Genomic DNA, 17,540 nt, shown 5'->3' with positions numbered 1-17,540 from the left:
CAGCTTACATATCCCTCTCAATTCCGGTGTGCTTTAAACTTTCCCCCACTTACTTTCACCTGTCATGAGTTCTACTTGTAACAAATGCAGTCTTTCCTGGCTGCACACATCACACTACCTGTGCTTATAATTGTCACAGAACCACCACTTCCAGGACTGTCCTCCTCCATCTGTTCCAGACCCGCATCCCTTCTGTGCTGGGCCACACCACGGGATGAGAGAACCATAAGACCATAAAGAATGGAGATTTCTGAACATCTGCTATAACATGGCAAAAGACTGTTAGGGCTGGAACCCACTAGAGCGTTTTTGGCCACATTTATGCTTCCAAGTGGGCAGAGCGACGGTAATTCAGTGACATACTTCCTGTCCAGCAGGAAGTATGCCACTGAGCGGCATATTACCCTTCCAGCACAGTCAGCCGCAGGGTGATATCCATGGAGCAATGGTGCAGTGCGATCACCCTGCCGCAGGACAATTGTGGAGGCCGATTACTACTGTGCTTGCATGAAATGCCGACAATTGCTTGTTGGTGTACTTTCAGGGGTCACAGTGCTGGTACAGATGGACGGGGGTGGGGGTTGGAAGCCTCTTCAGGATCCAGAGGCTTCCCCCTCTTGAGGTAAGTACCCCCCAGGGGCTCTTGTTTCCCTTACAGGTTTTACAGGTTAAATCACACAATCCTATTAATATTTTAAAGTGTACAATATTGTTGTACAATCTTACCACTTATGTGTAATGTGAGGAACTTCCTAAAGTATCCTCTAAAAGTATATTTACTCAGTTAACTCTTCTACTACATAGATTAGGTGAGATTGTACAATCAAAATTGTATAATGAATGGGAACCTTTACAGTTGACCGGTCGCTACAAGTTACAGGTATCCTTTGCATCATGTTAGATAAATCCTGCGTTGCTTCTGCAGCTTATTCTGCCATACCTGTGGTGGAACTGGGGGGTAGGCCGGCCTGGCTGGAGGGGCAGCGGTGTGTCTCAGAAATGCCTAAAAATTAGAAACAAACAATTGAACATGTTAATATTTAGAAGCCACACTGAAAACAGGGCTACTTATGTGATTTGTATTGCCTAACTATTGTTTGTGTTGTAACTATAAATGACCACAGAACAGATTGAACACTCGCAGTTACGTAATTAAAAATCCTCCCCAACCCCCACAAAACTTTAAAGTCCCCCCCCAAATGTTTGCACCCTTTCCCTTGCCTATCCCTGGTGACTCTCAAAGCCCTGAGGCCTTTCTTGTTAAGAGTCATATAACAAAGTGTTAACATCATAATCTTCACACCATGACATACATATCCACAAAAGCACCTGATCTGGAGGATGGACCATTTTATCAGAGGGAGTAAAGTAGTAGTTGGGGCTCCCTTACAGCTCTGCCCCCCCCCCCTTTCCGGTGGTTGCAGGGGCTGAATGAAAAAACTCTACCATGTATGGGTACCATTAGGAAGACTTCTGTACTTCCATAGCTGGGACAATGGTGTTTACCTAATTGCTCCAAATTTGAAGCAATGTGATTGCTCCACAATCCCTCCCCATTTTACTAATGGTTGTCCCAGCAGTCCAGGGGATGCCTGAAGAGCTTTACTCCTACAATCAATAGGCACAGTGCTTTGCGGGGAAGGGGGAGGGGTTCTGGACTTTGCTACCCTATTGCAAGTCACCTCAACTCACCACTGATGGCCATAATAAGCTGGAAAACGAAGCTGAGGGGGACCCTCAAACTCTTTGTTCATTTACTAGCCACTATGGCTGGAGGGCAGGGCAGTACAGTACATCTCTGAGGGGGACTCTAGTCTCTAACACTTCATGTTTTTTTCCCTTTTTTGTCACAGCTGAACATATTCATCTTCTTTGAAAGTTTCTGCATGGTGGCAACTGAGCTACCAGCCTAAGGTAGTTGTGTCAGACAATGAGTGGTGCAGACTCAGGTCACACCACCAGCTCATATGTGAAATAAAGCTCACATAAATACAATGCATCAAGTAAAAGTTTATTTGCTAATCAAAGCAGCCTCACAGAACTTTAATGCACCAGGGAACTTGATTTGAGTTCCGTATTTGGAGCAAGCAGGCAGCCAGTGATATCAGAGATGCATGATCTAAACAACTGATTGGCATACCCATTCTGGGTAACACCCTTTTCATCCTTCTTTTATCCATCTAACATTGGGCTTACCTTAACCCTCCTGGCGGTCTTTTGAAAACCGCCAGGGGGCAGCGCAGCAGTTTTTTTGTAATTTTTTTTTTTAAATCATGTCGCGAGCCTAGGGCCACTTCGATCGCCTCCGGCAATCGGCAATCAGGAAATCCTGTTCAAAGAACGGGATTTCCTGGAGGGCTTCCCCCGTCGCTATGGCTGGTGACGAGGCGGGATGACGTCGCAGAGAGTCCCGATCCACCCCTCAGCGCTGCCTGGCACTGATAGGCCAGGCTGCACAAGGGGTCTAGGGGGGGGCGGTGCGGCGGATAGTGGCAAATCGGTGCGGAGCGGCGGAGATCGGTGTGCTCACGCAGCTAGCAAAGTGCTAGCTGCGTGCAGCAAAAAAAAAAATTGTGCAAATCGGCCCAGCAGGGCCTAAAAAAAATTCCTCCTGCTCGGCTTACTCCCTATGTTCGGGGTTACCGCCAGGAAGGTTAAGTATATGAGATCAAGGTTTCTTTTGGAGAATGTTACTCATATTATGGTACTCACTTGTGCGCCTTGAGGCTTCTGAGCGGATGCAGGTGGCATTGGAGGGTACATAGCAGAGACTGGGGGCTTCTGAGATGATGCAGGTGGGATTGAAGGGTACATAGCAGATCCTGGGGGCTTCTGAGATGATGCAGGTGGCATTGGGGGGTACATAGCAGAGACCGGGGGCTTCTGAGATGATGCAGGTGGCATTGGAGAGTGCACAGCATGATTCCTATGTACCTGGTAGTGAAAGAAACAAAAACGTCTTTGTTACTTTTCTAACTTAAACTGGGTTTATTTTGTGTAGATGTGTTACGTTTCTTACCAAGAATGAATAATTACTTTTCTTGGTTGCACATGACATTACTGGGTAGCATTACATAGGCCATAATAGTTATTGCTGTTTGTGCATACTGAAACATTTACATCTACAACATACCCCAGAATTTACTCCAGAAACATGCTTGTAATCCAGGAGCACTCTTATATCAAAGCACATTTCCCCATAAGAACTACTGAAAACTCAGATGATTTGTTACACAATACAAACACATTTATAGAAAAATATTTCATAGAAACTACTGTACTGTATAAATGAAGAACGCATACAGTAAAACAAATACAAGTCACATTAAGTACAGTCCTGCAGTGTCAAAGAGAGAAGAACCATCGGCTCAGTTGTGATGACGTGACGTGCGTATATGTACTGCGCTTGTCTTGCTGCTACTTGCTCATCAAGTCCAAATTTCTTGCAAAGTTTGGAGCAGTTAAAAATGGCACAAGACATGTCCTGTTGAAAAGGGCACCCGCTATGTGAGCTGAGACTACAAATAGCCCCAATGCTGCTACTATAGAGGGTGCTGTTTTCAACATGATGCTGGTGGTTACGGTTTTACGGTTAGGTGCTGGAGAGTGGGGCATTATGGTTAGGTGCTCACAGGGAGGGGGTTAATGTTGGGCACCCACCGGAGAGGGTTAAAGTTAGTTGCGGGGGTTAAGGTTAGGCACTACGGAGAGGGGGGGTGAGTAGTTGAGGTTAGGCACTATCAGGGCGGGGCTCTGAGCGAGAATGGGAAGAGGTTAGGTCACAGTAAAGAATCGGTGAGGCAGGGAACACACTTGCAGGGCCGTTTTCCCCTGCGTTTCCCAGGTTTCCGTCGGGTTTTGCGGTCGCGTCTAACGCGTGCATTTTTCCGCGTGCGTTTCTGAGTTTCTGCGTTTGCATGGCATGTAGTGTCATGCAATGTGCGGAAAAAAGCAGAAAACTGTGCGGGTACAAAACGCGGAAAAAAACGCGAACGCAAACGCGCACAAACGCATGCGGCGCAGCGTTTCCTGAGCTAGGCTATTATTTTCAATAGGCTTTAAAATCGTGCGCGTTTTGCCGTTCGCGGCAAAACGCGCAAAAACGCATGTAGTGTGTTCCCTGCCTAAGTATTACAGATACTTCACTATATGAATGAAGTAGCAGAACGTTGGTAAATTTACCAGTATTCTGCTACCGACAATTTCCTTTCAACTAGTCCCTTTTTCAAATGTTTCAACCCAAGTTACACTCACACACTAGGGGCCTGATTCACAAAGTGGTGCTAACAGTTAGCACACTGGTGAAAAGCCCTTTATCATGCCTAAACTCAGTTTAGGCGTGATAAGTTTAGGTGTGATAAGTTTAGGTGTGATAAGTTTAGGCGTGATAACTATAGCACCAACTGGGTTAGCACCGCAGTGCACAGCTGATCAAAAGTTTTGCGCTACCAAAGTCTGGTGCACTTCGCATAGAGTTTAATGGCGCTGCTTTGCGTGCAGGACTTTGCGCGCGATCTAAACTTATCTAAACTTGTAACGCCTAAACTTATCACGCCCAAACTGGCTTTTCACCAGCGTGGTGAAATGGTTATCACGCCTAAAGTCTCTAACTGGGTTAGCACCGCTTTGTGAATCGAGCCCCTACACTTATCTAAAGGTTTTACTGTATTTAAAAGGAAGAGCAAGCTGCAGTTCTCATTGCACATTTTTCCCTAATATTTATAGTGGTAGAATCCAGCAGCTGAATTGCGGTGAATTTTACCCCTTGCTCCTTATCTTGATTGCCATGGTTATCTCACCTGTGGAGAGGAGGGATATGGAGCGTGTGGTTGTCTCATCTGATTGGTGATATTGAATGTGGGATTGGCAACACCGGAACTATCTCCAGGAACCCGCCTGATGCAGGAAAAAAATAATCTCTGTTATTTAAATCCTTAAAATCATGTAAGCAAATCAATCTATCTTCATGTCTACAGTATCTATCTATCTATCTATCTATCTATCTATCTATCTATCTATCTATCTATCTATCTATCTATCTATCTATCTATAGTCTGCAATGTTGTTTGCAGATTTTGGCCTAAGTAATTTTTGTAACAAAAATGGCATTTTTGATGATTTCGAGAAAATGTTTGCAAAAATACATTGTATTTGCACACAATTGTGAAAATTCAGGAACATGCAAAAATATCATTATCTTTGCAGTGAAAACATAAACAATCATGTCCCCCCCCCCCCCACCCCCTCGAATATGCAAAAACATTTATTTTTAGCGAGAAAATTCACGAAAAATTTGAAAAACGACAAACTTATTACAAAATGATTTGATGGCATTTGTTGAACTTAACACTATTTTTGCAAAAATTAAGGTAAAAAGAATGCCGTCATTTTTGCTCATTACTGATAGTTGGCAACCTTGTTATATTTATGTCAGAAAACACACTGATTCTCACAGAAAATAGTTGCAAATACAAATGCTTTGCTGTGGTATTGCCATGTTTATTTATTTTGTTGCTGCTGAAAGAACATGAAGTAGCAGAGGGGAAAAAAGGTCTGAGACAAGGCCATTCCTCACACAACCTTAAAAATGGCCTGGAAAGAAAATATTGGCACCTTGGTAGCACATCGTTTGCAGTCTCCTAGGAGATAATGTTTCACCTTCCTTTTAAAATTATCTTTTAGCACATTGCGCTTGAAAAGGTACCAAAAAAGTAGTTGAAAAAGAATCTTAAAAATCACTTTGTTTTGTTTTTTTGCTTGGTTGTGGCCATATGCAATTATCTCCTAAGTTTTCTTCTAACAAATTATTTTCCTCTTGTATTTAAAATAATTTTTCAGCACTCTGCAATTGAAAAAGTACCAAAAAGTAGATGAATAAGTACTGTCTAATTGTTTTGAGTATTTTCTTGTGGTTTAAAAAGCCGTTTATTTACAAGGTGTGAAAATTTCACCTAGGAGAAAAAGTTAATTGCCTATCGGCCAACTAATGTTAATTGCTTTCTGTAACAATCAAGGGCCCCTATTTGATTAACTTTTTCTCCTTGGTGATATTTTAACACCTCATAAATAAAATGTCTTATAAGCCGCCAGCACTTTTGTTATTTGCAGAATACTGGGAAGTAAAAAAAAAAAAAAAGTTAAATAATCTCCTAGGAGAAAACTTAGGGTCCTAGGGGTTTGTGACCTGGTGGGCACCAGGCAGCAAAGTAGTCCGCCACCCATTAGAGGTGAGGGCCCATCATCCCTTGTGGGGTGCGCTGGTGAAGACCCGTACCCACTTAGACTCCACGGCCTGGGAGTGCCAGTACCAATTACCAGTGCTGAGATCAACAGGACCCTGATAGTAGTAGAAGGGTAGATACATTGATTATACTTTGAACAGAGGTCTAACTCACTTATATTACATAGAAGTGGTAAAATTGTACAATCAAGATGTCTTTAATGGAGAACTTTAGTGTGTCCTGGCCTCAGTGCAAATTACATTTTAGAAAGAGTTTCTAAAGCAGGCCATACACTGGCTCGATTCACGGCCGTTTCGACAGCAGATCCGATCCTGGGATCGGATCTGCTGCCAATCGCTTGCGCTAAACGCACCCGCCGATCCGATTCCCTCCCGAAATCGGATCGGTCCGTCGATCGCGCCGTGCGGGAAATTACCCTCGATCGCCCGGCGGTAGGAGCGCGTCGCTTGCGGCGTACGATTCGGGGCCGATCCGAGCATGTATACATTACCTGAAGCTGGCTCCGGGGTCCTCTTCTCCTCGCTGCACCGCATTTCCGCATGTCCCAGTGTACGCTTATACTTCCTGTGTCACTCCGGTGACCAGGAAGTTGAAATAGAGGGCGCTCTATTTGAACTTCCTGGTCACGGAGTAACACAGGAAGCGCCGGGATGGAGCAAGAACAGCGGTGCGGTGCAGTGCGGAGAAGACGCCCGGGAGCCAGCCTCAGGTAATGTATACGGGGGGGGGGGGGGGGACAGGCGGCAGGAGCAGCTGAACAGATTGTGATCGGTTTCAGGCTGAAATCGATTCACAATCTGTTTGCAGTAAAGGCAGCCATACGATCCCTATCTGATCAGATTCGATCAGATAGGGATCTGTCAGCTGGTCGATCTAATGGCACATCGACCAGTGTATGGCCACCTTAAAGCTCTTGTGGGGCTAGCAAAAGATAAGCAAGTTCCCCCAGGTAGAGTTTATTGTTCCTGAAGGTGACTCTACTATCTCTGAAGGTGACTCTACTATCTCTGAATGTCTCAGCCAAGATATGGGTCCTGCCAGACTAATTCACAGACATTATAATTAATAATGCTGATTAACGTCAGTCTGAACACTATTCATAAATAAATGTTGCCCCAAACCATCTTTCATGATCATTTTAATTGACATTTTACTTGCAGTTAGTGTATAGCAGTTTGTCCCATTGATGAACAGCTTATTTTGTTTGATAGAGAGTGGAGGGGGATGTAGGAGCCAGAGAGGCGCACATCACAAGGGGAACAATAGTGAGTGGACAAGAATGATCCACCTCTATCTTCAGATGACTGAAGCCAGGGCTGGTGCTTCCATAGAGGCAAATTGCCCCAGGATCCCAGAGCCTGTAGGTGCCCCCAAGGTGTGTGTCTTCTCCCCTCCAGCTATGGTGACTCTATACATGACTGCAGGGAATGAGGAAGAGAGGCGCCGTGGGGAGAACTCTGGAGTGTAGAGCATGGTGCTGCCTACTGTGTTCTGCCTGGATTAGGTAAGACTCCAATGTGTGTACACTCTGCATTTGTAAGGGAAAGGAGGAGAGGAATAATAGGGTCCCTAGTGCTTTTGGGGACATATGATGGACACCTAAAGATTTTTGTGTGGCCGGGAATGTGTTGGGATGAGTCCTGGGAGACAGCTCAGAGGCTGCGGGAGGGGGAAGGGCATTGCTGGGGGGGGGCTTCCAAGTTTCTTTTGCCCCAGGGCCCCATTGTAGCTAGAATGACTGAAGCAGGAGGCCGCTGATGTCAGGGGACTGGTGCTAGATTGTCACCTGAAATGATCAGAAGTGACTATTTTGGGGTGACAACAATCTAGGATCTGTATGTAACTTCATGCTTTCATGTCTTGTGCTGTGCTTTCTAGTTGTCTGCAAGTTGTGCTACTGCCCAATCTCCTATGGTAGTCATACCTTTGTTTCCTCCGCCAGGTTCTCTTGTACACTACAAACACCACAATGATGATGACGACCAAAACAATGATGACGATGAGCACAGTGTAGCCACTATCTAGAGACAGAGGGATAGTCAGAAAAAAACTCTGCCCTAAATGATTTACTTTAACGTTGTGTAAATGATAGAAGACCTTACAGCACAGAGTAGAAATTACAACCAGAAATTCTACTATAGACACAAGCATTGGGTGTTATTTAACATGATGCATTCTTGTAGCGTACATACGAACCCGCAATTCAGTTGGGCGCAGGGTTAGCTGAAAGATGGCCAGGGCCGGTTTTAGACTTTTTGGCACCTGAGGCAAACTTGTGAGGATGCCGCCCCCCCCCCCCCCATAGGTAGCCTGAAGGGGGTAGCAGCCAGGATGGGGGAGCTGCGGGCACAGCAGGGGGGGGGGGGGGGGGTGTCAGGATAAGGTGAGTCCTCCCCGCCCGTGCCTCTTACGATCTGCAAGCGGCTGCTTCCTAATTACAGCTGGAGGGGAGCGCAGATCGGGGGACCCAGGCGAGGGAGGGGGGTGGGTCCGACCCCCCTCCCCACCGCTAGGCCCAATAACCCCGACCTGCCCGCTACCCCTCCGGCTCCGCGGCCCCCCCCCCCGCACCCACGGACGGGCGGGGGGGGGGGGGGGGGGCGTCAGCAATTTTCTCCTAAATTTGCCTCAGGCGGCAAAAAGTCTAGAGCCGGCCCTGGCCGTTGCATTGTGTTCCCTGTGAAAGCAGCAATGTAACAGAACGGGATTGCGGTGATGTAGTATATACCCGTATAGACTACTGTATATGCCAGCACTACATTGATACATCATTATAATACCTTGACCTCCCTCCTTCCAGTTCACAAGCCTCCCCACTCCTTCTGTAATGAGACAGGTAATTCCCTAACCAACAGGAGGCTCAGAATTTTAAAGAGAAACCGTAACCAAGAATTGACCTTCATCCCAATCAGTAGCTGATACCCCTTTCCCATGAGAAATCTTTTCCTTTTCTCAAACGGATCATCGGGGGCTCTGTATGGTAATATTGTGGTGAAACCCCTCCCACAATGTGATGTCAGGACCACGGTCCTGACAGTTTCCTGTCTGTGAACCTCATTGCATTGTGGGAAATAGCTGTCTATAGCTGTTTCCTACTGCCAAAAAAAGCAAGCAGCATCTCCTTCCACTGACATCACCTGCCAGCAGTAAAAAATGTCACCAAGTGATAAAAATCAGAATGTAAAACAGGGAGAGGAAAGCTTTTACAATGTACAAACACTGACTAAATCATTTATACATAATTATTGTAAAAATGAAGCACTTTTTTATTACATTATTTTTACTGGAGTTCCTCAAATTGTACTTCCATTCGTTTCTTTTTAACTTTCACTGTCAGCCTACCTTATTTGTAAATCTACTGATCACTTCGGCATGCGGTTATTATTAAAGGTAGCCTCTGACCGTATATATTGTCACCACATCTTCAGTATTGTCCAGATTTGTGCTTTGCTTAACTATTGTATTGTGTAATGAAAGTGTCTGTGGATTCTCTCAGGGTGATGTGTGCTATGCATACAGGATTCACAGGTGTCCCTTGTTACTTACTAAATTGCTGTGGTGCGCTGCTGCTACAGTCAGGGGGCGCCCATCCATTCTCGCACTGGCACTGCTGCTCATCGTTGCACACCTGACACAACACACAGATGGTCCGTCAGACTCTCTTCCACCCCACCCACCTCATGCTTAAAGAAAACCTGAACTGAAAATTAAAAGTCTTAATAAAAATACACAGGTCATACTTACCTCCTGTGTAGTCTACTCCTCAATCTCTTTCTCCTCTCCCGCGTCCTGTTTGTCCACTGTAATCAAGGGATTCTCCATCCTCCATTTTGAAAATGGCCATTACCCCATAACAGCTTTCTGGTCAGCACATTGTTAAACTGTAGCATTGCCCATTTGAGCCATAGGGAAACATGGACATTACCTGGCACATCAGTTGTCCTCTCAGCTATAACTGACAGTAACTGATATATAACTGACAGCAACTGATACATTTCAGTTCTGACAAAATGCTGTCAGAACTAGAAGGGATCATTGTCAGAAGAAAATAGTGAGCTTTTGAGAGGAAATAATGGCAAGGTAACTACGTAATTTGAATTTTCATTTGAAGTTACCTCGTGTGTTTATTTTGAATAATTTTACTCAGTTCAGGTTCCCTAAAATGCCAGCCATATACATTTTTCATGTCATTTCTGTTACTCAAAGCGATCTACTATCCATCTAACTAAACCAAATACGGCGTTTCAGTCAAAAGGGACCAGACCATTTCTATACGTTTATTCTATGTATTTACATTTTTTTTTTTTAAATGTACATTGAAACAAATATAATTCATTATTATTAAAATGTTTAAATTGTTAGTCTCCTGTTCAGTTTTGCATGGGTGGTGCTACACTGGGGTGTGCTGAATGCTCCCCCCCCCCCCCCCCCCCGGGCATTTTGCTAGCAATTAAGGATTACAGCATCCCAGCAAACCAGCCAAGTGCATCTGTAGCTGTGTAGGTAACTTTCCTTCAATAATAGCTCCATCATTTGGACAATCTGCTCTGCTCAAAAGAGTTCTGTTTGTGATGTTTACATCTGGTTACTATCATTGCTGAACTAGCTAGCCTTAATTTTATCACCTGAATTAGGCAAAAAAAATCTAAAGTTCACCATGCAAACATCAATTTTGATCACCCAATGGCACACACCTGCCAACCATCATGCCCCCTTTTTGCCCCCCCTCCCCCCAATAAATTGAAGCTGGAGCCATCACTGCTTTTATGGAATGATCACATACTCATTGTGGGAACCATTGCAAATGATCTGCAAATACAACTGTGATTACAGCAATTCTGGCCATTTTGGTGGCCCAGTAAGGACAGCTTTTGTCCCCTCCAACCTGGTGAATAGGAAGGTCGTAGCCTACATGAATTATTTTTGCAGGCACTAATAATAAATTGGTAGCATATTTACAGAAGTAATGTTGTTTCTCAAAATGAATGTATAAAGGGTACATAAGTCTCTAGATGCAATGCTAGGCTACTTCTTCTCTACTTGTTCTCCCATCAGTGAAAACTATAATTTGTCAATGAGGACACTGGTGCTAAATTTGAGCATCAATGTCTCCATGTGAATGAGCCCTCCACATGCATTTCTTACAAGATGCTTTCATATATGGCATCTTCATGAGTGCATTTCGCCCGTAATAACCACAGGCTGCTACAAGACCTTGATGTACTAAGTGCTCAGTTCTCCCTCCAGAATTCAGAATTCTGTAGAATATATGGAGTCATTTCTATACACACATGCACGTTTACTCCTTGCAAATCACATAGGTATAATCACCACCAGAACGTACCGCATTTTTTTGGCACTTGGCAGAACACCTGGCATTAAAAGCAAACAGAGCATTAATGCTGGTACATCGTCCCCCTTGACATGTCTGCAAAAAAGATATATAAAAGGATAAGAACAGGAAACAAACTGTGTTAACAAAACACACAGTGTGTGTGTGTGTGTGTGTGTGTGTGTGTGTGTGTGTGTGTGTGTGTGTGTGTGTGTGTGTGTGTGTGTGTGTGTGTGTGTGCATACAATGCATGTATGTACAGTGTGCATGCACAGTGCGTTTGTGTACAGTGTCTGTGTGTGTATACAGTGTGTGTGTTTGTGTAAACAGTGTGTGTGTGTGTATACAGTGTCTGTGTGTGTGTGTGTACAGTGTGTGTACACAGAGTCTGTGTTTATGTAATGTGTGTGTATGTATGTGTATGTATGTGTGTGTGTGTGTGTGTGTGTGTGTGTGTGTGTGTGTGTGTGTGTGTGTGTGTGTGTGTGTGTGTGTGTGTGTGCGTGTGTGTGTGTGTTACTTTAAAGGGAACCTAAACTGAGAAGGATACGGATTTTTCCTTTTAACATAATACCAGTTGCCTGACTCTCCTGCTGATCCTGTGTTGCCAATACTTTCAGCTACAGCCCCTGAACAAGCATGCAGATCAGGTGCTCTGACTGAAGTCAGACTGGATTAGCTGCATGCTTGTTTCAGGTGTGTGCTTCAGCCCTACTTCAGCCAAAGGGATCAGGACTGCCGGGCAACTGGTATTGATTAAAAGGAAACATCCATATCCCTCACAGTTTAGGTTCCCTTTAAAGGGAACCTGAAGATGCTTTAAAAAAAAAATAAAGAGTTCTGCCAGACCCTTGCATCTGCCCTGTGCCTGCACCTTTCTGGAACAATCCACCGGCCTCCCACTGTGGCTAAATTTTGGTATTGCCGAATTGCAAGTAAACTGCCACTGCGCCTGCGCCCTTACTCTTGCTCATGTTGCAGACGCCGTCCTATAGGACGGGCCTAGACGTGCACGTCCTCGCTCATGTCGCCATCGCCATCCTGCACATGCGTAGGAAGAGGTTTATCTTCTTGCACATTTACAGGATGGTTATGTGAGCAAGAGCGAGGAAGTGTGCGGTCAGGGCAGGTGCACTGACTCGGCAACTAGCTAGTCACCGAATACGAAACTTAGCCGCGGCAGAGGACTGGAGGATCGTTCCAGGATGGCACAGGCACAGGGCAGCTGCAGGGGGCTAGCAGAAGCCCCAGGTAAGTAAAACTTTTTTTTAAAAGTATCTTCAAGTTTCCTTTAACAATGACTGAGAATCTCCTCTAATCCTGTACTCTGCAGAAACTTGATATTGCAGTCCTAAAACTAGGAATTATGTATATTAATATATTAAGTGGCACTTATACGGAGCTACAGGAATTGCAGCAATAACTGAATCCCTTACAGGAATTGCAGCAATAACTAAATCCCCTACAGGAATTGCAGCAATAACTAAATCCCCTACAGGAATTGCAGCAATAACTGAATACCCTACAGGAATTGCAGCAATAACTGTAATGAGAAGAATGGAAAAACAATCGAGAGCCCCCGATAGTGTATTATTGTGGATAAGTGGTTATACGTAAAGGTAATAAAGATTTATACTCACAAGTGTAGGTTGCCGAGAATAGGCAACCACTCGTATCGCAGTCGGGGAGATTAGACCTGTCCCCGCTCAGGTTAAGAAGTCGCTCTCTGTGCGGAAAAAAGGGGGGTGTCCACACCCATCCACCAGGTGGATAATCACGTAATAGGAAATACAGAGGCGCCAATAGAATAAAAAATAGTGCCAATTAAAAACCATAAAATTGTGGGTGGCAATGGTGGAATTGCCCACCCTACAAACAACACAAGACCACTTCGTGTGGTAAAACAAATTTAATCAATTTTGTACTCCTAATAACAAAAACAATTTGCAACGCGTTTCACGGGACCCAAGCCCGCTTCCTCAGGCAAAAGCAATTACAAGCAGGAGCAACCAGCCGTGGTCTGAACTGACTTGGCACCTCACAGAGGTGAGGTGCCAAGTCAGTTCAGACCACGGCTGGTTGCTCCTGCTTGTAATTGCTTTTGCCTGAGGAAGCGGGCTTGGGTCCCGTGAAACGCGTTGCAAATTGTTTTTGTTATTAGGAGTACAAAATTGATTAAATTTGTTTTACCACACGAAGTGGTCTTGTGTTGTTTGTAGGGTGGGCAATTCCACCATTGCCACCCACAATTTTATGGTTTTTAATTGGCACTATTTTTTATTCTATTGGCGCCTCTGTATTTCCTATTGCAGCAATAACTGAATCACCAGGGTGGGGCCAAGTGAAGATTTAGGCTGGTTTCAGACTGGGGTGTTGCACTGAGTTGCAGTATAACCTGCACATAATGCAGTCAAAAACAACATTTACACCTTCATTGACTAACACTGTGTGCACCAACCTGTGTGATTCTAGCAACGCACTTCATGGGCTGTGTTGTAGTACCAGACTCAGTTACATCACATCGTAGCTGATTGGGGTGTGAAATGTTCATAGACTTGGAATCGCACCACAATGTTTCAATGCGCTACACAGTGTCCGCTACAACACACCACAACATGTCAGTGTGAAAGTACCCTTAGTGTACGGCCCTTTGGTGATGTCAGGGTCCTCACATGAGGCATCTACGATCTATATCTAATGGTTAAGCACCACCAAAAAAAAAGAAAGAAAGAAAAATGGCAATCCTGTTGCTGAGAATACTTACACTGTTCTCTGCACAGCGGGTTCCCTCCTCCACCAGCACCTGCGGATTCAGACTGCTGCAGCTTCCTTCTCTGAAATAGCCATAGTTTGATACAACAGGCAAAGTGCTGCCCCCAGAGCAAAAGAGGACCCCGCACTTCACATCCCTGTGTGCACAGACATTGCGCTGATAAGAGTGAGAATTACACATAGTACACCAGTCACAGACTCACACAGACGGTACTCACTGGGCTGGGCAAACCACATTGGCTCCAGAGTGACGGCAAAACCCAGGACTTCCTCTTCTGTTTATTGCGAAGCAGGAATTAGACCCCGGTACCGACCCTGGGGTAAAGGAGAGAATGTGTAAAACCTTACTCACGTTTGGGGCTTGATTCACTAAACTGTGATAACTCAAATATCACACCTTATCAAAGATATCACACCTTATCAAAGTTAACACGCCTTATCAAAGTAGCATAGGAGCGCTACGAACCCGCAGGGGCTCAGGGCAAGAGGAGTGCCATTGCCAATTAGCAGGCATAAGTTCGTAGCGCTCGCTATGCTACTCTGATAAGGCATGTTTTACCTTTGATAAGGTGTGATATCTTTGATAAGGTGCGATATCTTTAATAAGGTGAGATATTTGAGTTATCACGGTTTAGTGAATTAAAGCGCTTTGTCTGTACTTCACAATCTTTGGAAGAGGAGCATTTGGAGGTGCAGCAGATTTATTGGTAAAGCCTAAGCATAATGTTCTGCAAACGTATGTAAATTGTAATGTTAATTTTAGCGTGTTTTCGCGTGAAAAAACGGGTTTCGTGCGAAAAATTCGTGTTAAAGCAGGGATGCGAATTTTTGCGCGTGATAACCGTTATCATGCGAAATTTCGCGAGAAGCATTTTTCACAGTGTGCTAACAGTTAGCACCGTTTTGTGAATCAAGCCCATTATCTGTTGTTATTATAATGCAGTATGAGTATGACACTGAGGCCAGTGTTTAGCCCTGACTCTACAGTCGCCTATCTGTAATATGCCAGCTATCCAAAAATCCAAAAGTTAAACAGAACTGTCATGCAACCAGGAAAAAAAGTCCTATTTCAAAAAGGAGGAATCCGCACAACAGTCTTCAGGAACAATAATAATCTGAACATTTGTATAGCGCTTTTCTCCTGTTGGACTCAAAGCGCTCAAGAGCTGCAGCCACTGGGACGCGCTCAGGAGGCCATCCTGCAGTGTTAAGGAGTCTTGCCTTGAACTCCGTACTGAATAGGTACTGACTCTAGCCAGGATTCTAACCCTGGTCTCCCACATCAAAGGCGGTGCCCTTAACCAGTACACTATCCAGTCAACTTCCATAAAGGTCTGATCAGGTGGCCATCTGGTCAGATCTTTATTGCATGCAGGGCCGCCATCAGAAATTTTGGGGCCCCTCACACAACATCAAGCCTGGGCCCCCCTACAGACTGCTGTGCACGCCCAGTACAGTGCCCCAGTATAGCCAGTACAGTGCCCCAGTATAGCCAGTATAGTGCCCCAGTATAGCCAGTACAGTGCCCCAGTATAGCGCGCCAGTATAGTGCCCCAGTATAGCTAGTATAGTGCCCCAGTGTAGCCAGTATAGTGCCCCAGTATAGCCAGTATAGTGCCCCAGTATAGTGCCCCAGTATAGCCAGTATAGTGCCCCAGTATAGCCAGTATAGTGCCCCAGTATAGCCAGTATAGTGCCCCAGTATAGCGCTCCAGTATAGCGCCCCAGTATAGCTAGTATAGTGCCCCAGTATAGCCAGTATAGTGCCCCAGTATAGCCAGTATAGTGCCCCAGTATAGCTAGTATAGTGCCCCAGTATAGCCAGTACAGTGCCCCAGTATAGTGCCCCAGTATAGTCAGTATAGTGCGCCAGTACAGTGCCCCAGTATAGCCAGTATAGCGCGCCAGTATAGTGCCCCAGTATAGCTAGTATAGTGCCCCAGTATAGCCAGTACAGTGCCCAGTATAGCCAGCACAGTACCCCAGTATAGTGCCCCAGTATAGCCAGTACAGTGCCCCAGTATAGCCAGTACAGTGCCCCAGTATAGCGCGCAAGTATAGTGCCCCAGTATAGCCAGTATAGTGCCCCAGTATAGTGCCCCAGTATAGTCAGTATAGTGCCCCAGTATAGCCAGTACAGTGCCCCAGTATAGCGCGCAAGTATAGTGCCCCAGTATAGCCAGTATAGTGCCCCAGTATAGTCAGTATAGTGCCCCAGTATGGGTAGGTGGTGCTCGTCCCCGCCGCTGTTGTTACCTTAACAGCAGCGCTCTCCCCTCTCCGGCGCGTACTTTCCAGCAGCATCTCCCGGCTGCTCTGTGTGAGGCGGCAGGAAGCATGGCAGCGGCTTCCTGTAACGGCGATCTGTATCGCCGTTACTATGGGAACCGAGCCATGCTTCCTGCCGCCTCACACAGAGCAGCCAGGAGATGCTGCTGGAAAGCACGCGCGGCGGTGAGGGGAAAGCGGCCGCTGCTAAGGTATTAACAGCGGCGGCCGCTGGGGGAGGGGAGGTGGGAAAAGACCTCTCAGGAGAGGGGGGGGAGGGTGGCCCGAGGCTGCGGGCCCTAGGCCCGCCCCGGGCCCGTGACGGCAGTCACGCTTGTACCCCCCTGATGGCGGGCCTGATTGCATGTGTGCATAATGGGACAATAAACTTGCAGTTTTGTTCCTGGAGACTGTTGTGCAGAGTCCTCCTTTTTAATATTGGATTTTTAGTGCCTGGGAATCCTGCACTGGCTGATCCACACACTAAGGTGTGCGGTTATTTTGTTTCCCAGGAAAAACATTCCTGGCCTTGCAGCAGCGTACGAATTATGCGGCCGTGCGCGAGTTGGGCGCTGGGAGAGCCGAATGACGGCTGGCTGCTGCCTGCTATGTGATCAACGTGTACTGTTACCATGTAACACCAACATCCCTGTGACCACACTGTGATACAAGAAAAAGTATCCATATTGGCAATAGTACAATATCTCACTGAAGCCTCCGATGTGTCAAATAATGAGATTTTATTAGGTAACATACAGTGGGATGCTAAAGTTTGGGCAACCTTGTTAATTGTCATGATTTTCCTGTATAAATATTTGGCTGTTACGATAAAAAATGTCAGTTAAATATATCATATAGGAGACGCACACAGTGATATTTGAGAAGTGAAATGAAGTTTATTGGATTTACAGAAAGTGTGCAATAAT

General features: G+C 45.5%; 1 protein-coding gene across 2 annotated transcripts in view; it reads right to left on the bottom strand.

The window, feature by feature from the left end:
- Positions 1 to 17,540, bottom strand: part of LOC137561088 (zinc metalloproteinase-disintegrin-like halysase) — a 136,234-nt gene that overhangs the window by 4,643 nt on the left and 114,051 nt on the right. For both annotated transcript variants that reach the window (XM_068272331.1, XM_068272332.1), the window contains exons 15-22: positions 14,565 to 14,661; positions 14,339 to 14,483; positions 11,587 to 11,670; positions 9,789 to 9,870; positions 8,167 to 8,263; positions 4,800 to 4,896; positions 2,713 to 2,934; positions 941 to 1,003 (exon numbers count right to left, since the gene is read on the bottom strand). In XM_068272331.1, coding sequence (XP_068128432.1) covers positions 941 to 1,003; positions 2,713 to 2,934; positions 4,800 to 4,896; positions 8,167 to 8,263; positions 9,789 to 9,870; positions 11,587 to 11,670; positions 14,339 to 14,483; positions 14,565 to 14,661 — 887 coding nt within the window. The remainder of the gene's footprint in view (positions 1 to 940; positions 1,004 to 2,712; positions 2,935 to 4,799; positions 4,897 to 8,166; positions 8,264 to 9,788; positions 9,871 to 11,586; positions 11,671 to 14,338; positions 14,484 to 14,564; positions 14,662 to 17,540) is intronic.

The sequence above is a fragment of the Hyperolius riggenbachi genome, chromosome 3 (genome assembly GCF_040937935.1).
Source record: "Hyperolius riggenbachi isolate aHypRig1 chromosome 3, aHypRig1.pri, whole genome shotgun sequence".
Taxonomy (NCBI): Eukaryota; Metazoa; Chordata; class Amphibia; order Anura; family Hyperoliidae; genus Hyperolius; species Hyperolius riggenbachi.
The sequence above is the reverse complement of the archived record's forward strand: the minus strand, read 5'-3'. Positions and strand labels throughout refer to the sequence as shown.